The sequence below is a fragment of the Cottoperca gobio genome, chromosome 8 (genome assembly GCF_900634415.1).
Source record: "Cottoperca gobio chromosome 8, fCotGob3.1, whole genome shotgun sequence".
NCBI lineage: Eukaryota > Metazoa > Chordata > Actinopteri > Perciformes > Bovichtidae > Cottoperca > Cottoperca gobio.
The window spans coordinates 7,938,828-7,957,470 of record NC_041362.1 but is presented as its reverse complement, the minus strand read 5'-3'; the positions used below and the strand labels follow the sequence as shown (position 1 = coordinate 7,957,470).

At 43.7% G+C, this 18,643-nt stretch overlaps 1 protein-coding gene across 2 annotated transcripts; it reads left to right on the top strand.

Annotated features, from left to right (window-relative positions):
- Nucleotides 1–94: 94 nt before the first annotated feature.
- On the top strand, nucleotides 95–12,597 carry cdc42ep4a (CDC42 effector protein (Rho GTPase binding) 4a). 2 transcript variants are annotated; one of them, XM_029438330.1, is made up of 2 exons: nucleotides 95–460; nucleotides 9,440–12,597. In XM_029438330.1, the coding sequence occupies exon 2, from the start codon at nucleotides 9,561–9,563 to the stop codon at nucleotides 10,620–10,622; it is 1,062 nt and encodes a 353-aa protein (XP_029294190.1). In that variant the 5' UTR covers nucleotides 95–460; nucleotides 9,440–9,560; the 3' UTR covers nucleotides 10,623–12,597. The 2 variants fall into 2 exon arrangements, with proteins under 2 accessions (XP_029294190.1, XP_029294191.1); XM_029438331.1 differs by lacking the exon at nucleotides 95–460 and adding an exon at nucleotides 668–778.
- The last annotated feature ends 6,046 nt before the right edge of the window (nucleotides 12,598–18,643 follow it).

Sequence of the window (18,643 nt, the reverse complement as noted above, 5' to 3'; positions counted from 1 at the left end):
AGTATCTATCTATCTATCCTAGTATCAGTTTCCTTACGTGTATCTGACGCTGTCTTTTTTCATGTTGTATAAACATTAGTGTTCATGACACTGACCCCGCCTTTAAGGGTGAAGGAAAGGAGACCGAGCCTGTCTGAGTGGCCCCCATGCTGACAGCCTGTGTCTTTAAGGAGCCATGTAAAGAGGGCGTGTTCAAACACACTACCAAGGCAGGAGGCATTGTAGTGACTTATTGCGCCTCAAAGCAGCACCATCGCTACTGAGGATGCGGTGACAGCACCAGTAATATTGCTATATATACAAAAAGACATCTGTCTGTCAAACACACTTCTGTGGATTTCCCCAGAGTTTGATCTGAACGCTTTACGTTTTCTTTTCGTTTGCTGAATGCGACCCCATTGTCAACCTGCTGGGGGCCTAAAAGTGAAGCAGCACCCGGCTTCATGAATGGGGATGCTCGGTAAGTGCGTGCGCTTCAATGTTTGTACTTGCACTTAAATGTTACCACATAAAATGCACCTTTTTTTTTGATTTGGGGGTATTTGTTTAAACAGCTCCAATATGTATTTAACAGAGCTGCTTTATTTAGCGCTTCAGTAGAGCGCACGGTGCACCAGGCAGCTGATGCTTTTGTGGTCAGCTACTTATTGTTCTCCTGCCATTGACCCACCCATAATCACAGCTTTATTGTAATGCGAGTGAATGATTAGACCGAGAAATGCTGTCAAATGGACACCCAAGAAGACGTATATTTAATCTCTGAAGCATTTCTTTTGTGGTAAGAATCGAGCCTAGGCTTTGTGTCTGCAGCCCATCAGCAGTAATATTAAAATATTCGTAATATTAGCGCATTTGAGCATGCTTTCTAGCTATAATTGATGCGTTGATTTCGTATTTTTGCTTGATCATATTTTACCAAAGGATAGCTCTCACAGGCTTCATGTGAGAACAGAAGTAGAGCTTGAAAATATTCTAAACTAGGCCAGAAATGTGTTTGATGAAATGTTGCTTTTCAGTGCATATTCAGTGAGCGTAGTGTATGCATGTAGCAATGCTATTCTCAATACTGATGTGTTTTGAAAACACAACTTGTGTGTCAATTTAAAGTTGGCACACATGTTGGTGGATGACCAAAAAAAGAATCCCACATTACACACTCCCATTCTGCTCTATCCTGATGTGCATGCCTGTCCTGTTGGTACAGTTCATTACCCTCATATCCCAGAGCCTGTTTACTTAGCAGTGCTGTTCACTTTGCTTGGCAGGGGTGTGGGGGTGGCATCTAATGAGCTCATTGACTGGGATAATAAGGTGGTAGGCCTCAGGTCTATGCAGGCCATCACTACATCACCACCATACTGATAAGAACTCCTCACTCGGCAATTGTTTGAGGAGATAACGTTATCAGATGTCTCTTCTTGTGAGGCAAATTGAGTTGTCTTTCTATGTTTTCCCAGGCTCAAAAGTGACATTTGAACCGTCTTATCCAAAACTCACAGAGGGCAACGCAGCAAACAAGCAAGACTCATCGCCAAGATTTATGTGTCGCAGGGTTAGCCGGTTAACTTTTTGCCCCCCAGAAGTGCCTCTGAAATAGGTGACACATTTCTCAACCAGCCTGCACAGGTTCTGTTCCCACTACTTTACTCTGTTTCTTAAATTACAAAGTGTCTAATTGCCTGCAGGAGACATGTGTTTAGTGCCTGAAGGTGAAAGTTATCCTTCCTCTGTGTGGTGTTGGACACTGAGCCAAACACTCTGTTTTTGGACACACACAGCTGTAGACATCATTTGCTGGCTCACAGCCCAGGAAACACAACCTGCGCAGGATTTACTTTATAAACATGCGCAAGTTTTTATTTTTTGAGATAATCGGCGTCTCAAAATTCCTTCTGCGGTGGTGCTGAAGTGCAACTTTTTTTAGTGTGTTATTTGTTGCCAGTGAGTGTATGGTCCTGTACCCATGTTTGAACATGTCTGCTGTTTGTGTGCTCATTTGTGGCAATGTGTGTGTCCGGTCCAGCCCCTTTCACATTCCAGGAAATACCAATATAAACTGTTATTTATTTTTTCCTGGAATGCCTCTGAGGATGGTGATAGTAAACTGCTGGAATATGTTAGCGGACATGACAGGATTTTTTTTTTTTTTTAAAGGATGTGTAGCATAAGTAACATGTTGTGCTCTTTGCGCTTTAGTTACGACCACAGGCCTGCAAATGTTGCATATAAATCCCAGCTCAGTGGAAAAATGTATTAGTTCTCTCGGTACACAATTTATGGTTCGACTTGTAACGTAAAGCAACGGTTCATTAGTAGCCTGCCACCTACTTTTGTTTTATAACATTGTTGTACAAACATCACATTCTAAGGGCGTCTCTTATTTCACTGCGTGAATGCTGTGTTTGTTCCTGTGTCTTTTGTTTGGTGCCATTGTTTTCTGGTCGGATCCAGTTTTGCTTTGCTTTGTAACCCGGTAGGCTGGAGTTGGTACTATGAGCTGGAGGAAATGCTTATTCTTTTCTGCCATTCTGTATCCTTGTTTTTACATATTGGATGTAGTTGATATTGGCGTAGCCATAGACAATGGCACTGCACTAATGTTATAATGGCTGACCATAGAGACTGGTATTGGTTGACAATCAAGCCATTTTCTTTTTCTTTTTCTCTATGCCTGAACCCTTCTTGGCTATTTAGATTTGAATTAATCCAATAATTGGATATTACATTCTGAGTTTATTCACTTGTATTATCCACTCGGAGTGAGATGTTTGCCATGCACAAGTCGAGTGGTAACTTGTATTTTCAAAGAATATAACACCTTAAGAGCCCTCCACTGTTTATTTGATATCAGCTTCTTTGGCTTACCTCCAGCGCGTGCATTTAGTTGCTTTTCTGTTGTTTGACCCCTCTAATTACAGCACTCTCGCACTTTAAAGTTAGATTCTCTGGTTGCCTGCATTCCTTTCATTGAGGAGCACAGGATTCCACTCGAGGGTTTTTGAAACGTAACCTCTCTCTCCTCCTCTGCAGCTCTTAAGAGACACCTGGCCAGTCTGTGACACTCTGTCCGGGGTGAAGATACGGACACCTGGGCCTGAGGCCGGATTTGTCATCAGCTGTGACTCGGCGGTCTGCCGTAGAGAGAAGATCGGGTTGTGTTTAGCGTCTAAAATGAATTAATGTCGCTGACCTTGAGGCACTCCATGTACCGATGCATGTTCCATGTAGTTGTTTGAACACACAATCCCAGCACGGGCGCACAGCACTGAAGGTTATTACAACTGTGTGTTAATGGAGATATGAGCTGTGTTTGTTTGGTTAGCCCATCAGTAATGCAGTTTGATGGAGGACATGGAGGCCTTGTTTACATTAAGAGTGGCCAGGAAGGGCAGGCTTAGTAGATTTCCGGAGAGATGTGAGGGTTTACTGCCTCATTTTCTCCCATCCCTTCCTGTGGATGTACCCCCTTTTTTTTTTTTTTTTTTTTTTAAAGGCTAACACTGTTAAACACTTCCATCATGTCAAGTTGTGTTGTACCTGTCCTGGAGCTGGTTGACCTCGCATGTCCAGCTGGATGAAAAGGCTGGGAAGTTATTTCTTTATTTCTTTAACGATGTCTCATTACCAGAAACATTTAAAACTAGAAGGACACTCTGAGAGTGCAGACTCTGCCAAGGCCGTTTCTGTATGTGAAAGCTGATGCATGCACCATGAATCAGATCTAATCCAACATGTAATGGGGTCTTCTTTGACCCCATGCTTCACCCTTTCACCACGGTTTCATGAGAATCGGGCCAGTAGTTTTTACTCGTAATGCTGCTGACAAACAAACGAACCAAACTGAATACATAACCTCTTTGGCAGAGGTAATAATATTAAGTGGTTATTTCTGTCGTGCTCGTCGCCAATGTCAACCTCCTCTCTGCACATTCTCTCTGATTATGTTGAGATGCTGGATTGGAGCCAATGTCTGCCCCCTTTCCACCCTCCATTTGTATTTAGATGCCATGCTCAGTACACAGATGACGTTGATGTCGAGCCATGCTGGCTGCCATTTCAGTCGCATGTTTGGAACTTTTATTCTGATCAGAGACGATGGCAAACAGAGCGGGAATAGACGTGTGTGCGTGCGTGTGTGTGTGCGTGTGTGTGTGTGTGTGTGTGTGTGTGTGTGTGTGTAAAGCCATTTTAGTTCCATGAGTGGTGTGTATCAGTCTTGTTTAACCCACACCAAACGTTTCATTCTCGACTGCGTTGAAATGGAGTAAGGCATTCGTGACTGTCATCCGCTGTTTGTGTCTGTAATAAAAGCTGTCGGCTTCACCAAAGCGCAGGACGGGAGAGAAAGAGATGGAGTGTCTTGTCTGGAGGCTGTGTCGGCAGTAAATGTAAAAGAGACGAGTCATCTCCTCCTTGTGTATTAGAGGTCAGCTAGTACACTCGCTCAAGGCCTATTCTCTGCCAGGAACCCTTTCATTGGCTGTCGGGGCTCTTCTAAAAGTATCTCTAGGTCATCATCTGTCTGTCATCTTTCTTTCTTCCTCTCTAGCTTTTCTAACCTGCTCGTGAACACAGACCTTTATAGTTGGCCTTGTGATGATGCAGCTACACTTCCAACACCGACTATAAGGGCTAACGGTTTAGTTGTACAAATCATGCACCAGTTTTCAGAATTTTTTCAACACTGCTGAGTTTGTGTAAGTTTGTTGTTCTAGCCCAAGCTGCTTACCTCCCAAATATTCCACTCACTGATCTAAAGGATAGCTACAGATTTAGTACTCATTGATATGAATGCCAATTTAAAAACCCTACGGGAGCTTTTATTAGCGGGGAAGCTCTAAAAGTCTGTTGTGCTTTGATCCTTACAGAGCAGAATGTCCTGCTGGGTGAGGTGGGAAATTTGCATATCAGACCGCCTCACACCAGCATGCCATGTGTAAGCGGGGACGGCAAAAACACTGATTTATTTATTTCGGTCTGTGATTGAGAAACGCACACGCATATCCTTTTTTTTTTTTCTTCTCCTTCCAGTCCTCAGACATTATTTGAGGTTTTTGTATCGAGGCGTTTATTCATCTCCTTTTTTATAATTAAGGACAGATCTCATCTTGGCCTTCCTGATTTGATTATATGTCTATCTAGGGCTGCATCTAATAATTACATTTATTATAGATTTATCCGTCAGTGATTTTTCCTCAATTAATTGATGAGTTTTGTCTAGATAATGAAAAATGCCCATCATCGTTTCCCAGAGCCGGAAGTGTTTCGGCTTCAGGTGTCTGGTTTTGTCCGATCAACACATGAAATATTCCGTTTTTAAAGATGCAAATCCTCACATTGGACAAACTGGAGAAAACCCTGTTTGCTTGGAATACGAGGATTATTCGATTATCAAAACTAGTGGCCTTAATTCTTCATTTCTGTCAACAGCCTAACAGATTAAAAGTGCTATAAAATAGAAACAATAACAACAGCAAACATGCACAGGTTGATCTGAAATGCCCTGCGATTCACCATCATTTTTAGCATTTCACATTTCTTCTTGCTCTTTAGACCACAGAGGATTTACACATTGATTTAAAAATGAGCCCTCGGCTTTCTTGCTGTATTGGAAGGTGGAGAGAGGCATTAACAATGTGTTGGTGGGGGCAGGTAGACACTCCAGACAACCCTGTAGGTCAACTACTTGCTCTCAATCAAAACCCCACAAGCTAATGGCATGCCATTTAGATGTCCCTAAAATGGACCATTTAAGCAACGACTAAATCTGGCTTATATACAAGTAAGACTGCTTTATTTGTAATTTTTCATTAGAGCGGTGGCTTTACTCTCATTGCTGTATTTATCTCGGAGGGCAGCATCAGCTCTCTCAGTCATTGAGAGCTAATGTGATTTCCACTGTTTGTCCTTGGGCTGCTCCTTCCTAAATGAGACATTCAGCCCCACTAACTGAGTTGCATGGCAGATACCTATCTTCTACAGGCCATTTGTCAACTTAATTATGTGTGTGTGTGTTTGTGTGTGTGTTGGACTCTTTCTGAACAATACCTCTTGCTTGTGTTGCTGTTAAACATATGTTAGGGCAGGCAGAGCCGTTTGAGATTTCGGTGGGACGGAGCATCTTTTAGTGCCTGTTTTTGTATTTTCACACAGATTTGGGTGCATGTGGCGTCCAACCCCCACATGTCCTTTCACCCCTCAGGTCATGCGGTTGTCCATCCAGTTCATTGACTTCAAATGAGGCAGACACATAGCCCCCACCACTGCAGCAGCAGCCACCCTCCCCAGACAGTGGAATACACACTGGACGAATTAAGCACAAAGAAGATGCATCAATACTCTATTAGGGAAATGGGCCATTAGTCGTTTTCGAGTGTGTGTCTGAGAGCGATCTCCTGTGTATTAGTGTCGACTGGCCGAGTGTGAGAGAATTGACAAGAAACTTGCATTTGTGTGTGTGTGTGTGTGTGTGTGTGTGTGTTTTAGCGGATGCATGTAGATGATATGAGTGATTTCTGAGTCATAGCTTAAGCTTTCTTTTTACACTTCCTGTGATGTAGCATCCCTCTAAAGTGTTTAGAAATGACTGCAGCATTTCTGTTTGAGATCCAAAGCTCTCCCAGGTGAATATTCTCAGGTTCCCGTCTGATTTAGTGCTCCCTCTTTCCACCCCTACCCGTAAAATAACCCATTTTTGTTTACCTCCTTCCTACATTTTATTTCTGTGCTTTTTATCCTCAGAAGAAGTGGGTGCGTGTATTTCATCTTCCCACAAAGTAGTGGCTATAACTGTATGATATTTAAGCAGCTTTCAAAACCCTCTTTAGACCCAGGCTAGGTATTTATATTGATAATTGAGTTATGTGATCTATAAACCGAGCAAACTTTACATTTCCCATGACATAAATACATTTGGGGGAAATGGGTTGGAATACCGTTTACCATAACAGATGTGAACAGACGAGAGAAGTGGCGACGGTTTGGAAACGTTCCCAGTGTGCTCAAGTTTATCTCAGTGTGTGTGTGTGCATGCATTGCTGCTTTTAACTTTGACAGTTGAGAAGTACCACATCCAAACATCAAGACTGGTCAGATTCATAAGTCATTCAAGGGGCTCATGGTCTGTAGGTCAGTGTGTTGTGTGTGTGTTTGTGTGTGTGTGTGTAAACGTTTCCGCTTTTGCTGTCAAAATGAAAAGATGCAGATGTGCCTCATTTGCTCGTCCTGTCTGTTTCTGTCCCACATTCTGTGTCTCCAGCGGGTTCACTGCTGCAGCCAGACCTTCAGTGTTGTGAAGGTCTGTTTATAAAGTCAATCCTCCCGCCGTGACCCCGTAGTTCCCACGCTAACTGCTGCCTTCTCAGGCCCTTTTTTTCCCCCCCACATTTTCATTCACTTACACAAAGATGCACAAAGCTATGAATGTATCCTGGCTGTGAATCGGAGAGATGTATCGGCTAAAGGTCTGTGCTGGATCTGGAATCGGTTCAGTTGACTAACAATCTGCCTGGTGATCTGTAACAAATGTCTGCACCCATGTCCCTGCAATGGGCACTTGAAGCTTTTCAGCTTGATCCTGGCCTGGGGGGGAGAGATGGAGGAGTGGGAGGCCGTCTCCCCTTGTTTCATCCGCTGGTTGTTTTCTCTCGCCTGTTTATGCCACCCAGAAGCTAACGAGTCAGAAAAAAATGTTGTTTTTTGGCTGGGTGTGAATTATTTCCCTCATTATTTCCCCTAAAAAAAACAAAACAAATCTGAACATGCAGCTTCAATAATAAACATGTTTCTGAGAAATAAAAGTGTTGTTTGTGTGTTTTGGCACAACACCATTTGGAGTTCATGGAAAGTTTTCACATCGTGTCTAAGTGTCAGTCAAAAATGCTGCAATACTACACGTATATGTTTCTCTCGATTAGAGACCCCTTCATGTCCTCGTCCACAGCACAGGAACAGTTTGTATGTTTTATTAATTCCCATTTTTACCAATAGAAATACACATCCCATTAAAAGGCTGTATTGTATGAGTTATTGGTTGACACAGAAGGAGGCCATGTGTTTCATGTATGAAGCCTTCCGCAGCCCCCCCCGACAGGAAACGCAGTTGCTTGCTGGAGGGTGTTTCCATGGAAACCAAAGCAGGTGAGGACATTAACAGGAAGAAGAGTAGAGGCTCAGCTGTGATGGTGGTGGTGGAGACGGAAGAACGAGGTCAACTAAAAAGCCTGCCGCATTTAACACCCGAAATCTCCCAACGGCACTTCTACCAAAAAACATCTCCTGACTTAAATATCTTCGGAAGGCTTGCCTGTAAGAAATCAAGGTTAGGGCGCTGACTTCACGATATTCCTGCGTTAGCGTGGGTAAACCAAGAAATAGGCGTTATGTGCGAGTCAGAGAGGTGCATACGGCAAGGTAAGCGTTTCCTTCAGGCCTGCTTATGTGTAACCATAGAGACTTTCCACTCTCAGATCAGAGGTGCATGTCTGTCTGTACAAACTACTTGCATTTTTTTTTTTTTTTTGCAGACCACCATGACGGTGCTCTTTTATGTGTATTTTATATGCTGGGGATGTGTTGCTAATGAGACACGCTCCTGTCCTCCCCCAGTGCAGCACCTGCGGAAGCAGCTGTGTCTGCTGTCAGCCTGTGGTGAGGTTTCCGCTGTTTGGGCTGCAAGTTTCAATAATGCAGAAAGTCGTTTTCTATCAGCTGTCGGATACAAAGCTCGAAGGGCTTAAACACCATTGTCTAAGAAGAAGAAGAAGAAGATGGCTAGGGAACTCGTTCCTCATTTCTCACAATTTCACATACATTTTGTCAAAACGATGCTTCGGTGATGTGTTGAAGAACATAGTCAGTTGACGGGGGTGTTATTGTCTAATTGACTGTATCTGTCACTACACTATTAGCTGTTGGTCATGTACTGATTGTCGTGCAGTCAAAATTGAGATTCGCACCAGAAAATCCCCGGCAGCCGTCAACTATCCTTCTCCGATCCATGTCGGTCTGTGGTTGGTGTTTTGCTCTTAATTATAATGCAGTTAAAGCAGAATCCTGTGGTGTTCCCCATGTTTGTTTTCAAGTACATTTCAGAGGTCATCTCAGAGAGATGTTGGAAGAAGGCTGCTTGTTATTATGGAGTTGCATAATTGGTAGCTTCAGCTCTTGTAATTAGTGGAACATTTGAAATGTTTTTATTTACTTGATGCGATTAAAAAGCAGTAAATGTATGTCCAAAGGTTACTCTTATTTGATTTTATGTAACGTTTCTTTTTGACATCAGTAAATGTGGTTCTTTACAACATGTCCCCTTTTATTCTTTACCTGTACGTACAACTTAACAAATGTATTTACTTAAAATGTCTTATTTTTATTCAAATGTAAGGATTAATTTATAATAATAATAAATGTATTTTAATAATCTATTTGAATGTTTCAGGTTCCCACGCTGACTGCACTTGAGGATCGTCATTAATCATTCCAAGGTCTCTAATAAGGATTACATTAAAGATTTGGAAGCTCTTTGTGACCTCGCAAAACAAAACCGCTAATCAGCCACCATGCCAATCCTTAAACAGCTGGTGTCCGGCACCTCGCAGACCAAGCGACGCTCACGCATGGACTTGACCAGGGAGATGATCAGCGCTCCACTGGGAGACTTCCGCCACACCATGCATGTAGGCCGCAGTGGTGATGCGTTCGGAGACACCTCCTTTCTCAGCACCCGCTCAGGAGAACCTCCCCCTGAGAGCAACTTCTTCCCCCGCTCTCCCCGGCCCGGCCTCCTGTCTCGCACCTTCAGGAGCAGCAAACGCTCCCAGTCGGTGACCAGAGTGGACCAGCACAGAGACAACCCCCTGGAGACCCCTGGTGGGTCACCGACCTATGTGAAGAATGCCATGTCCATGCCCTTCCTCAATGATGACGACAGAGGGGACAGTATGGTGGCAAAGAGTTTGTCCTCAAGTCCTTTAAAGCATCACGGGGAGGTGGATGGGAGAGGCGCAGCTGCAGCTGCTCACTTCCTGGAGCTGGAAGAGCAATGTTTTGGGGAGCTGACTGAGCTTCCAGAGAGCTCCCACCACTACGGTGGCGGCATGAAGCACGCCGAGTCAGTGATGTCTTTCCACGTCGACCTGGGACCCTCTATGCTGGGAGACATCCTCGGGGTGATGGAGAAGGAGGATGACGATCTCGGCTACGAGGAGGGCAAGAGCAGCGAGGGCCACGCCTCACCAACTCTCAGCACCCACGGCGAGGAAGAGGATAGCGTGGAGAGAGAAAAAGATGGGGATGGGGATGGGGATGCAGAGGAGGAGATGGACAAAGAAGCCGCAGAACTGCAGCAGCAGACCTTCAAGCATCCGGCCAGCTCTGTAGATCTGGAGCCTGAGATTGGAGGCCCCTACACCCCAGAGTATACTCCCGAAACTCGGCCCAAACACTTGCAGCATCTAGACAGCTGCTCCATGTCCAGCTCTGGCTCTGCTGCCCTGGATGAGAAACCGAACAGCCAGACCTATGCAGGAGACACAGACAGCGCCACCTTCAGTGCCCCGCCGGAGGAGGAGAGCAACTTCTCCTCTTTCTTGGAGGATGAAGACGATGAGATCCGCGTGTGAGACTCTGAAGTCTTCTAAAAAAAATATCAAAAAGAAAAAAAAAAAATAGGACCGAGCTCTGGAAGGGGACTGGCAAGTCCTTTGACAGTGTGGATTTGCACTTGAACAGAAATAAGACAATGTTGTCTGTCGGGTACTGTGGGAATGGGACTGTGAAGAAGACGGGACGACTCTTGCTTTGTAGGTCTGCGAGGAGAGAGTGACTGTTCCTTTTTTGGAAGAGCCCAAAACTCCAACTGTCTTACCCTCCACTGTCTGTCAATCCGTCTCTCCCTTTTGAACACTGAGGGAACTGACATGGAACAACAGCCACTCTGAATATGGAACATTCCAGAAGTAAGCAGGGAGGACGGGTTAGAAAGAAACTTTTAGGGAAAACACTTTCCATAACTAAAGCTCAGTTCACACCTTCTCTCTCTTTCCTCTCACTTGACATGTCACATGTGCTTTTCAAATTTTGGTTTGCCTCTCTTCTTCTTCTTCTTCTTCTTCTTCTTCTTCTTCTTGTACTTTCTCTCACTGGCTGTGGGACATCATGAGGCCTGAGCTGAACAGAAGGCCTCTGTCACCACAGGACCACTGGTGGGTATCTTGTCACAATAAAGGGGGCTGTGTTTGTCACTGCAGTGTGAAGCCCTGCCTTGAGCCCTTTTTTCATCTGAAAATATTATAGCAAAGTGCCATAGATCTGTCAGAGCTTTTCCCCCTTATGCAACTTGGGGTCCTTGTGACGCTGTTCAAAGGCTGCAAGTTCCTGCTGTAAAGCTGGACCACAAAGCCCAAAACCAAAATGTATCTTCTGTTTTTTTTAATTCACAGGCTTAGCCTCAGTGCAAATGAGAGAAAAGCAGGGTTGTAATGCTAATGGTGGATTAATTTGCCTGCATTAACTATAAAGCGCGGTGTGACGAGGAGAGCGTGGAGAGGGATTGTACACTGTGTTAGTTGTTGAACAGATTCTTTATTTGCCGTACCCGTGAAGCCGTTATGATGATGATTTTACAGATTTACGTTAACCGACACGAATTGGCTACCTTCTTCTTACCGGTCTTTCATTTCAAGTTGAAACCGAAAAAGTTTGATAACCACTTCCTTCCTTGTTTTCGTACATCCAAGCAACTGCAGTGGTGCAACTGAATTGTGTAAATGATGTTGATCCTCATCAGCGGCTGCATTTCTTTTAATGTATCAAACGGTTTCCACTACTACTCGTGAGGAGGGCTTTAAGATATGTATTGTTGGAAGTCCGTGCTGCAGGCACAATTGAACCAGACACTACTGGTATTGGGTGTTTAATACCTGTTGTTGTTTTTTATCTTTGAACAAAAAAAAAATGTTATGCTACGTCTGTTTATAAAGTGGATAGAAAAGAAAGACACAGCCAGCAATAGATTTACAAAAAAGAAGAAATTGCTATTTTTATTCAAGTTGCATAGTCATTGCAGCTTGACTGTATCTCTTGCATCATTAAAAGCCGCGGCCAGAAGTATTGAGGCTCAGTTGCGCTGATTTGATTTCACTGCCTTAACTGAAACTGACAGATGTGCCAAATCACAATTTTCTAGCCAAAAATAATTTTACTTGTGAAGCTCACTTTTGGGAGAGCCTGTCAAATGCGTCTGTCTTTTCCTTCTCTGTGTGGGTAATCACTGTTGAGATTTGAGTTTAAGGCTGAGTTTCAGCACGTAGGTTAAAAAAAAATAATGTCTTTCCTGGTCATGTCAAATCATGCAGACGGGAAGAAAAAGAAAAAAAAAGGAAAAGAATGAATTTGCATAACTGGATATTTATCAATCACTCAAACACTACATAATATATTCAGGTAATTTCTTAACAATTGTGTGTGAATGGGAAGTTGTCTGTGTTGCTCTCTCTGTATAATGTGTATGATGCCTTACTTCTTTACTGTTACCTTTTTTTCTGTATTATCCAAAATAACCTATATTTTTCAATAAAATAAATCCTGAACATCTTTCTTTCCGCATATTTTATTGCCGATTTGTCTCAGTGCATCAGAGGATAAAGCAGTTTTAAGTGCTACTCAATCAGCAGCATTAACAATGGAGTTTTCTTGACTGCCTTCTCTGTTTCCTGTCACTATTCTTTGATTTGTCCCAGAAGAGGAAGGAAGGAAGCAATTGAGCCCTAGTTGGATGGGCGTCTCTTAAGTATTAGCTGTACAAGATGTGTGTGTGTGTGTGAGTGTGTGTGAGTGAGATAAGAGTCAAAATGTAAGGATGTTTAAAAGCTCTTCTTCCTGATACCTTCATGGCAGACGAAGGAGGGGTGTAAGATGGATGGAGGAAGGACAAGTTTATCATTACGGAGAGCTGTATACATAAACAGTGATGATGGATTATTCTTCTCGCCCTGCTGATTGAAGGACGGACGACGCCGGCAGTCATCTAAGACCGGGATCCCACTCATCATCGCACACTCAAAACTGTCCTGTCAGCGCGTTTTGGCTTTTCACACACTCGTGAACCCCTCACGGCACGGTCAAAGTTCACAGTCGCTGCAGACTGTTCAAGGTCTCACCTCTGCATCATGCCTCCACATTAAAAGTGCATGCTGAAAACACGGCTCCATTCTTCTTTGGTGTCTCTTTTTTTCAATTCAATCATTCATCTCCACTTCGGGGGATCGTTAATCTCCTTCCACTTTCAGTTTTTCACAGTCACATTACACCAGCGTCCAATCTGCCAGAGGGCTAGAGAAAGTTATTATTCTTACACTTGTGGTAAAAACAGGCCGTTTATATTGATTGTTGTGGTCAATACAAACCAGTGGGGCTATTGATCCTACGTTTCTGTCTGAATAAAGTCATTATTCTTTTTTTTTTTTTCTGTTTCTTTGAGAGGGGAGAGACTAAATCTTAACTAGTCACCACTTTTGTATTGGTTTCGAAAAGTCTTGTTTTTTTAATCACCCCTTTTAACTGAATTATTCATCTTGTGCTGATGGTCCCAATGCCAAGCAGCAACTCACTTTGTCTACATCTGGTTATCTACTGCCACCTAGTGGTTGTATGAGGCTCGCTTCTGCCGACGGGTGTGTCAGTGAAATGCCTGGTTTGTCTTTGGGGTTGTAAATGAATCTCTTTAATATTTTTGTATCATCTTGCACACCAACACACCATATTGATCAGAGTTTTATTGTATTTTATATTATACATTTACTGTGCTATGCCCACATTTTATAATGTCTACACAAAAACTCATCACCAAGACAAATGAGATTATTTGAATGTATTTGTTTCAAGAGGCAGGAAGTGAACACAACTGTCCCGCACATTTAAACTTGATACAGGAGATGGCAGATTTGTTCAGGAGACTTGGGTCACCTCCCTCCCCCTATAGAAACGTATTGTAATTTGAATCTGCCTTGCAGCTGTTTCTCCCTCTCAAACACCCTGGAAGTAGTTTCTCATCTGCTTCAGAGGCTGTCAAATGTCATTTCCCTTTGGTTTCCAACACATTCAGAAAATTGTATTTTCTTACTCGAGCCGCCAATGGGAGGCGCTCATTGCCTTTAGGTTTATTATGTCAGAAGCCCCTGCCCGGCTCGCAGCTCCTCCAGGAGGCCGACGGCATGCTGAAATCTGGAAAGTATTAAACAACCTGCTGGTATAGGGGACTGGGGAGGGGAGGGGGCGGAAGGAGGGAGAGAGGGGAAGTAAAAAGTGGGGGATGGGGGAGTAAAGGAACAGAATACAAAATTGTTCATATACCGCCCTTTGCCTGGCTTTGCTCCCTTTCCCCTCCCACACACACACACACACACACACACACACACACACACACACACACACACACACACACACACACACGCACACACACACATTAGCGTGTGAGCTCCCCCCAAAAAAGTCCAGACCACTCCCCAAGCAGCTCCAGCATTTTTCTTTTATGTTTGCACCAGTATTTTGCTTTTCTCCTTTTTTTTTTTTTTTTTTATGGGTCATAAACAAACACCCGTTTCTGCTGTTTAGTTTTGCACTAAGGAGGTGTGTGTGTGTGTGTGTGTGTGTGTGTGTGTGTGTGTGTGTGTGAGAGAGTGTGTGAGAAGTTGTTTTGCTGGCACAGAACCGGAAAGCGAGTCTCAACTGTGAGTTTGTGGTTGGAAGCGAGAATGAAAAAGCTGGGTGGCATCCAGACATGCTTTGATACACATATCTCTAACCAAATGTATGCACAACTCTGGGATGGTATACTGTACCCCAATGAGTTGGCCCGCCCAAAAGAAGATGTATTGAGTCTGAACTGTGCCAAGTTACCTGTTTAAGCACGCAAGCAATACATTCATCTTCCAGGGAGTAAGATCTGTCTTTACTCTTACGTGTCGGTGCATACATTGATTTTATTTAAAATGATCTTTTCCTTCGTTCTGCGAATATAAAGTTCTACTGAATTTCAAACGTTATTATCATTGATGACCATCATGTATATTTGTTAGACATTTAGTCTTTTTATTGATTAAATCTCAACACTTATTGGCATTTATCTTTGCCTTTTCGAACGCTCTACATTTACCTTTTACTTCAGCCTGCAAAGTAACCAAACAAGATTGTAAGACAGTCAAACTAACAAATGTTATCTTTAGATTTTCCTGCTTTGTGTCCAGGCTGATCTTTTCCTTTAGGAGTGCGAGACGCAGCACTATGGATATTGGTGTTAACAGGAGCAGCGAACATAAACATTCCAGTACCCAGTGTTGACCTCTTGACCTCTAAACCCCGGAACGGCAGGGCTGGCAGCAGAAGACCACACACATGTGGTGGGAGGTGGAGCGGGGAGGACGCGAAACGTCTCCGGTGTCCTTGCCTTAAAGAGCTTCAGATGTCTGTGCTGAAGACTGTGAAAAATTAGCCCATCCTCTTAAAATCCGTGCAGTCTTCCCCGCTCAGGAATTGTTGCAGGTATGTTAGGTGGGTAAGACGTCTCTCCTTCTCCCCCCAGTTATTGAGTACCCTTTATACATGTGGTGGTTGGGTTGGACTCTTTACTGTTAAATTTGTTGTTCCTAGAACCACAATTTCTAAATCCGCCTTCAGCACAGCAGACCATGTATTCACCAAAGTTTTTTATCTTTTTGTTGCTATAATCTGAACACGGCGGACTCATTTTTACCATAAGTACATAGACAATGATTCATCACTTCATTTTCCATTCTCTCCTTCTGTCTGCACGGTGCTCTGCTAACCCTGTCTCACTCCACTGAAGAGAATAGCGGTTCCTGCAGCCATGTGTGTCCCCAGGAGGTCTGGCCTGGCCTGCACTCAGCCATGACCACATAGTATGGGGCTGGGGGGGGGGGGGCTCTGCTGCTCTCTACTCCCTCAAGTATGCCAGAGGCCTCTTCCCTTCCAAGGCCTGTCCATGGCTGGCTGACACTGAAGGACGGAGAGCACTCTATATACTCCCACACATGCTTACACTCCTCCGCACACCCACACTTTCTAGGCTGCTGTGAAATGTAAACTTCCACACACAACGTTCATACGCAAGTATTGATAAAATGAACTACATTGTCAAACATCCAATGCCTTACATTTAGAGTGAAATGATTTACAAATATAAACAAGTTATCTCTAAATGTTATCAGTGAACACAGGATTGATAAGACAAAAAGAGGCTTAAGATGTTGATCACACAGTGAGGATACGTCCTTGGCGCCATCCCAACAGAGGCTATATGTCCAGACAATGCCCTTCTTGTTTAGTAGACACTGAATGCCCAGTGTGGGGCAAAATATTCTAAAGCTGACCAGGAAGTGAGGGATCATAAAGGGTCACTTCCCATAGGCCAGCTTTAAACTTTGACCTTCCAGTCCTTCTTCAACCTAATCCTGCCTCTCTCCCTGACATAATGAGTAATACCAGTGCTCACTCACTCGGTGCAGAGGCAGACGGAACTGAAGGACAGTTTCGCAGATTGATGCCGGACGATAATCTGGAAATAAGTGGCTCCTTTTGTCCAACACATTTCCTTCATTCTGCGTCTCTTTTCTTCAGTAATCTAAAGTTATTTTTAAATATGTATTAGCCTTGCATGTAGAAAGCAAATGTCTGAACATCTCTGTGTTTCTCCAAACTAATTTCACATTCAATGTTCTTTTCAAATTCTCAAAAGTACTTTAAATTATGTGTCTACGTGAGCAGATATTAGTTTGGAAGTTTAAAGCTTTTCTGCACTTAAAAGCAAGGGACAAAAAGGACACCAAGATAAGCAACTCAATAGCTATGACATCACTTCATACTTTTGGCTTCACGTCTATATTAAGGGGTATTTAAGCTGTTCCTCGTTCACTTCTGACTTCATACTTGCTCGTGTGGGATGAGGTGCTGTGTTCAGGCCTCTGTGCATTCCTCTGTCAGCTTTATAAAACACTGTTTCCACTGTTCACATGGACTAAACCTCAGTGATTTCATAGTGCACCCACGAATAATAATATCAGCTCTGGCAGAGCCAATCGGACGGACTTTCCATTACAGTCTATCACCTTCCTGTTTTCATGCAGCTTCATATACGCAACCTCTGCAGCGGTTTAAAGGCTCATTCACTTCCCCCAAATCTCAATAGCATCATAAATCAGGGTGTGTGTGTGAAGATAGAAAACAACACTAGGGTGAAGAATCCCAGAGCTCCATGTGGAGAGATGACTTTGAAACATAGTGTACTGGGTGTTGGTCGTCCATTTAACAACTCCGTCATTCAGTTTATGCTCCCCTCCCTCTGGCCATGGTTCCCTCTGGGCTGAGCTGGAGAGGAGAGGGGGAAAAGTCCGGCAGACGCTGGCTCTCTTCGTCGTCCTGCCGGCCAGGCTCTGACTCTCCTACTCCTCCTCCTCATCCTCCTCCTCCTCCTCCTCCTCCTGCTCTCACTTTACCAATCAAAGCCAGCAGACTATAAACAGATGTGTTGTGTGTGTTTGTTTGTCTGTTGGCTTTGATTGAGTTGTGTTTATCTTATTATCTCTGATTATTCAAAGATTGAATTAGGCTGGATTTACATTTTTGCTTTAATAAAACAATTAAGCACTGATGTGATGTGAGTGAGAGTGATTTGAGTATTTGAGTTATGAAAGAAAATTCAGCATGGACTGTCTTTACGAGCTGCAATAACATGCAACATAGTTGTGCACACAATAAACTCACTTGTTGCTCTATGTTGAATAACAGAAGGCTGTACAACAGGGGTAATTATTTAGTCACTGTCCTGCAGGCATGCGTGCAGGGTGTCAAACACAGCACGGCACAATTATTTGATCTCTTAAACAACCGTAACGATCTTACATTGGTCACTTGAAATTGAAATCTATCTTCTGCTGTTTATTTTAAACATAAACGCTCAATGTGACATTTCGCATGTGATGTTGAAGCGTGTCTGTTCTGAGCTCGGAAGACGCAGCTGAGCATGAGGCCATCTTCTGGCTTTCCTGGATCAGACAATTGCCTTTTGGCAGAGTACCTAGCATGGTAAAGCCCGGTTAAAGCCCTTTCCACCCTTTCCATCTGTAGCTGTTTACTTTGATTGACAGCTCACTGTGATGCTCAGAGAGGCAAAGAAAGTTGTACCAGATTCATTTTAAGTGAAGCGTTGCCTCATTCACACCACAATCTCCAGAACAAACGTCATGTTGACAGTGAAAACCTCAAACTTTATGGGTGTGTGTGTGTGTGTGTGTGTGTGTGTGTGTGTGTGTGTGTGTGTGTGTGTGTGTGTGTGTGCGTGCATGTGTTCAGGAATGCAAGAGTGCTCACATGGATATTTGACCGACTTGGTGAGCAACAGTGAGGTTGGACAAAATGTGAATCAGAGCGGGATGGAACAAATAGAGAGGGAATGGTTAAGTAATCATCGAAATCAGGGTGTTTTTTATTTATTCCTTCTCTATTCTCCCACTGCATGCTCCAGCTGTGCTGCTGCTTTGGGCCGGTCAGGAAGTCTTGGAAGGGGAGTGAGTCGGGTGGAGGCAGGGTGAGGTCACCGTGCTGCTGGCCCCTGGGATGGGAGGAGAGA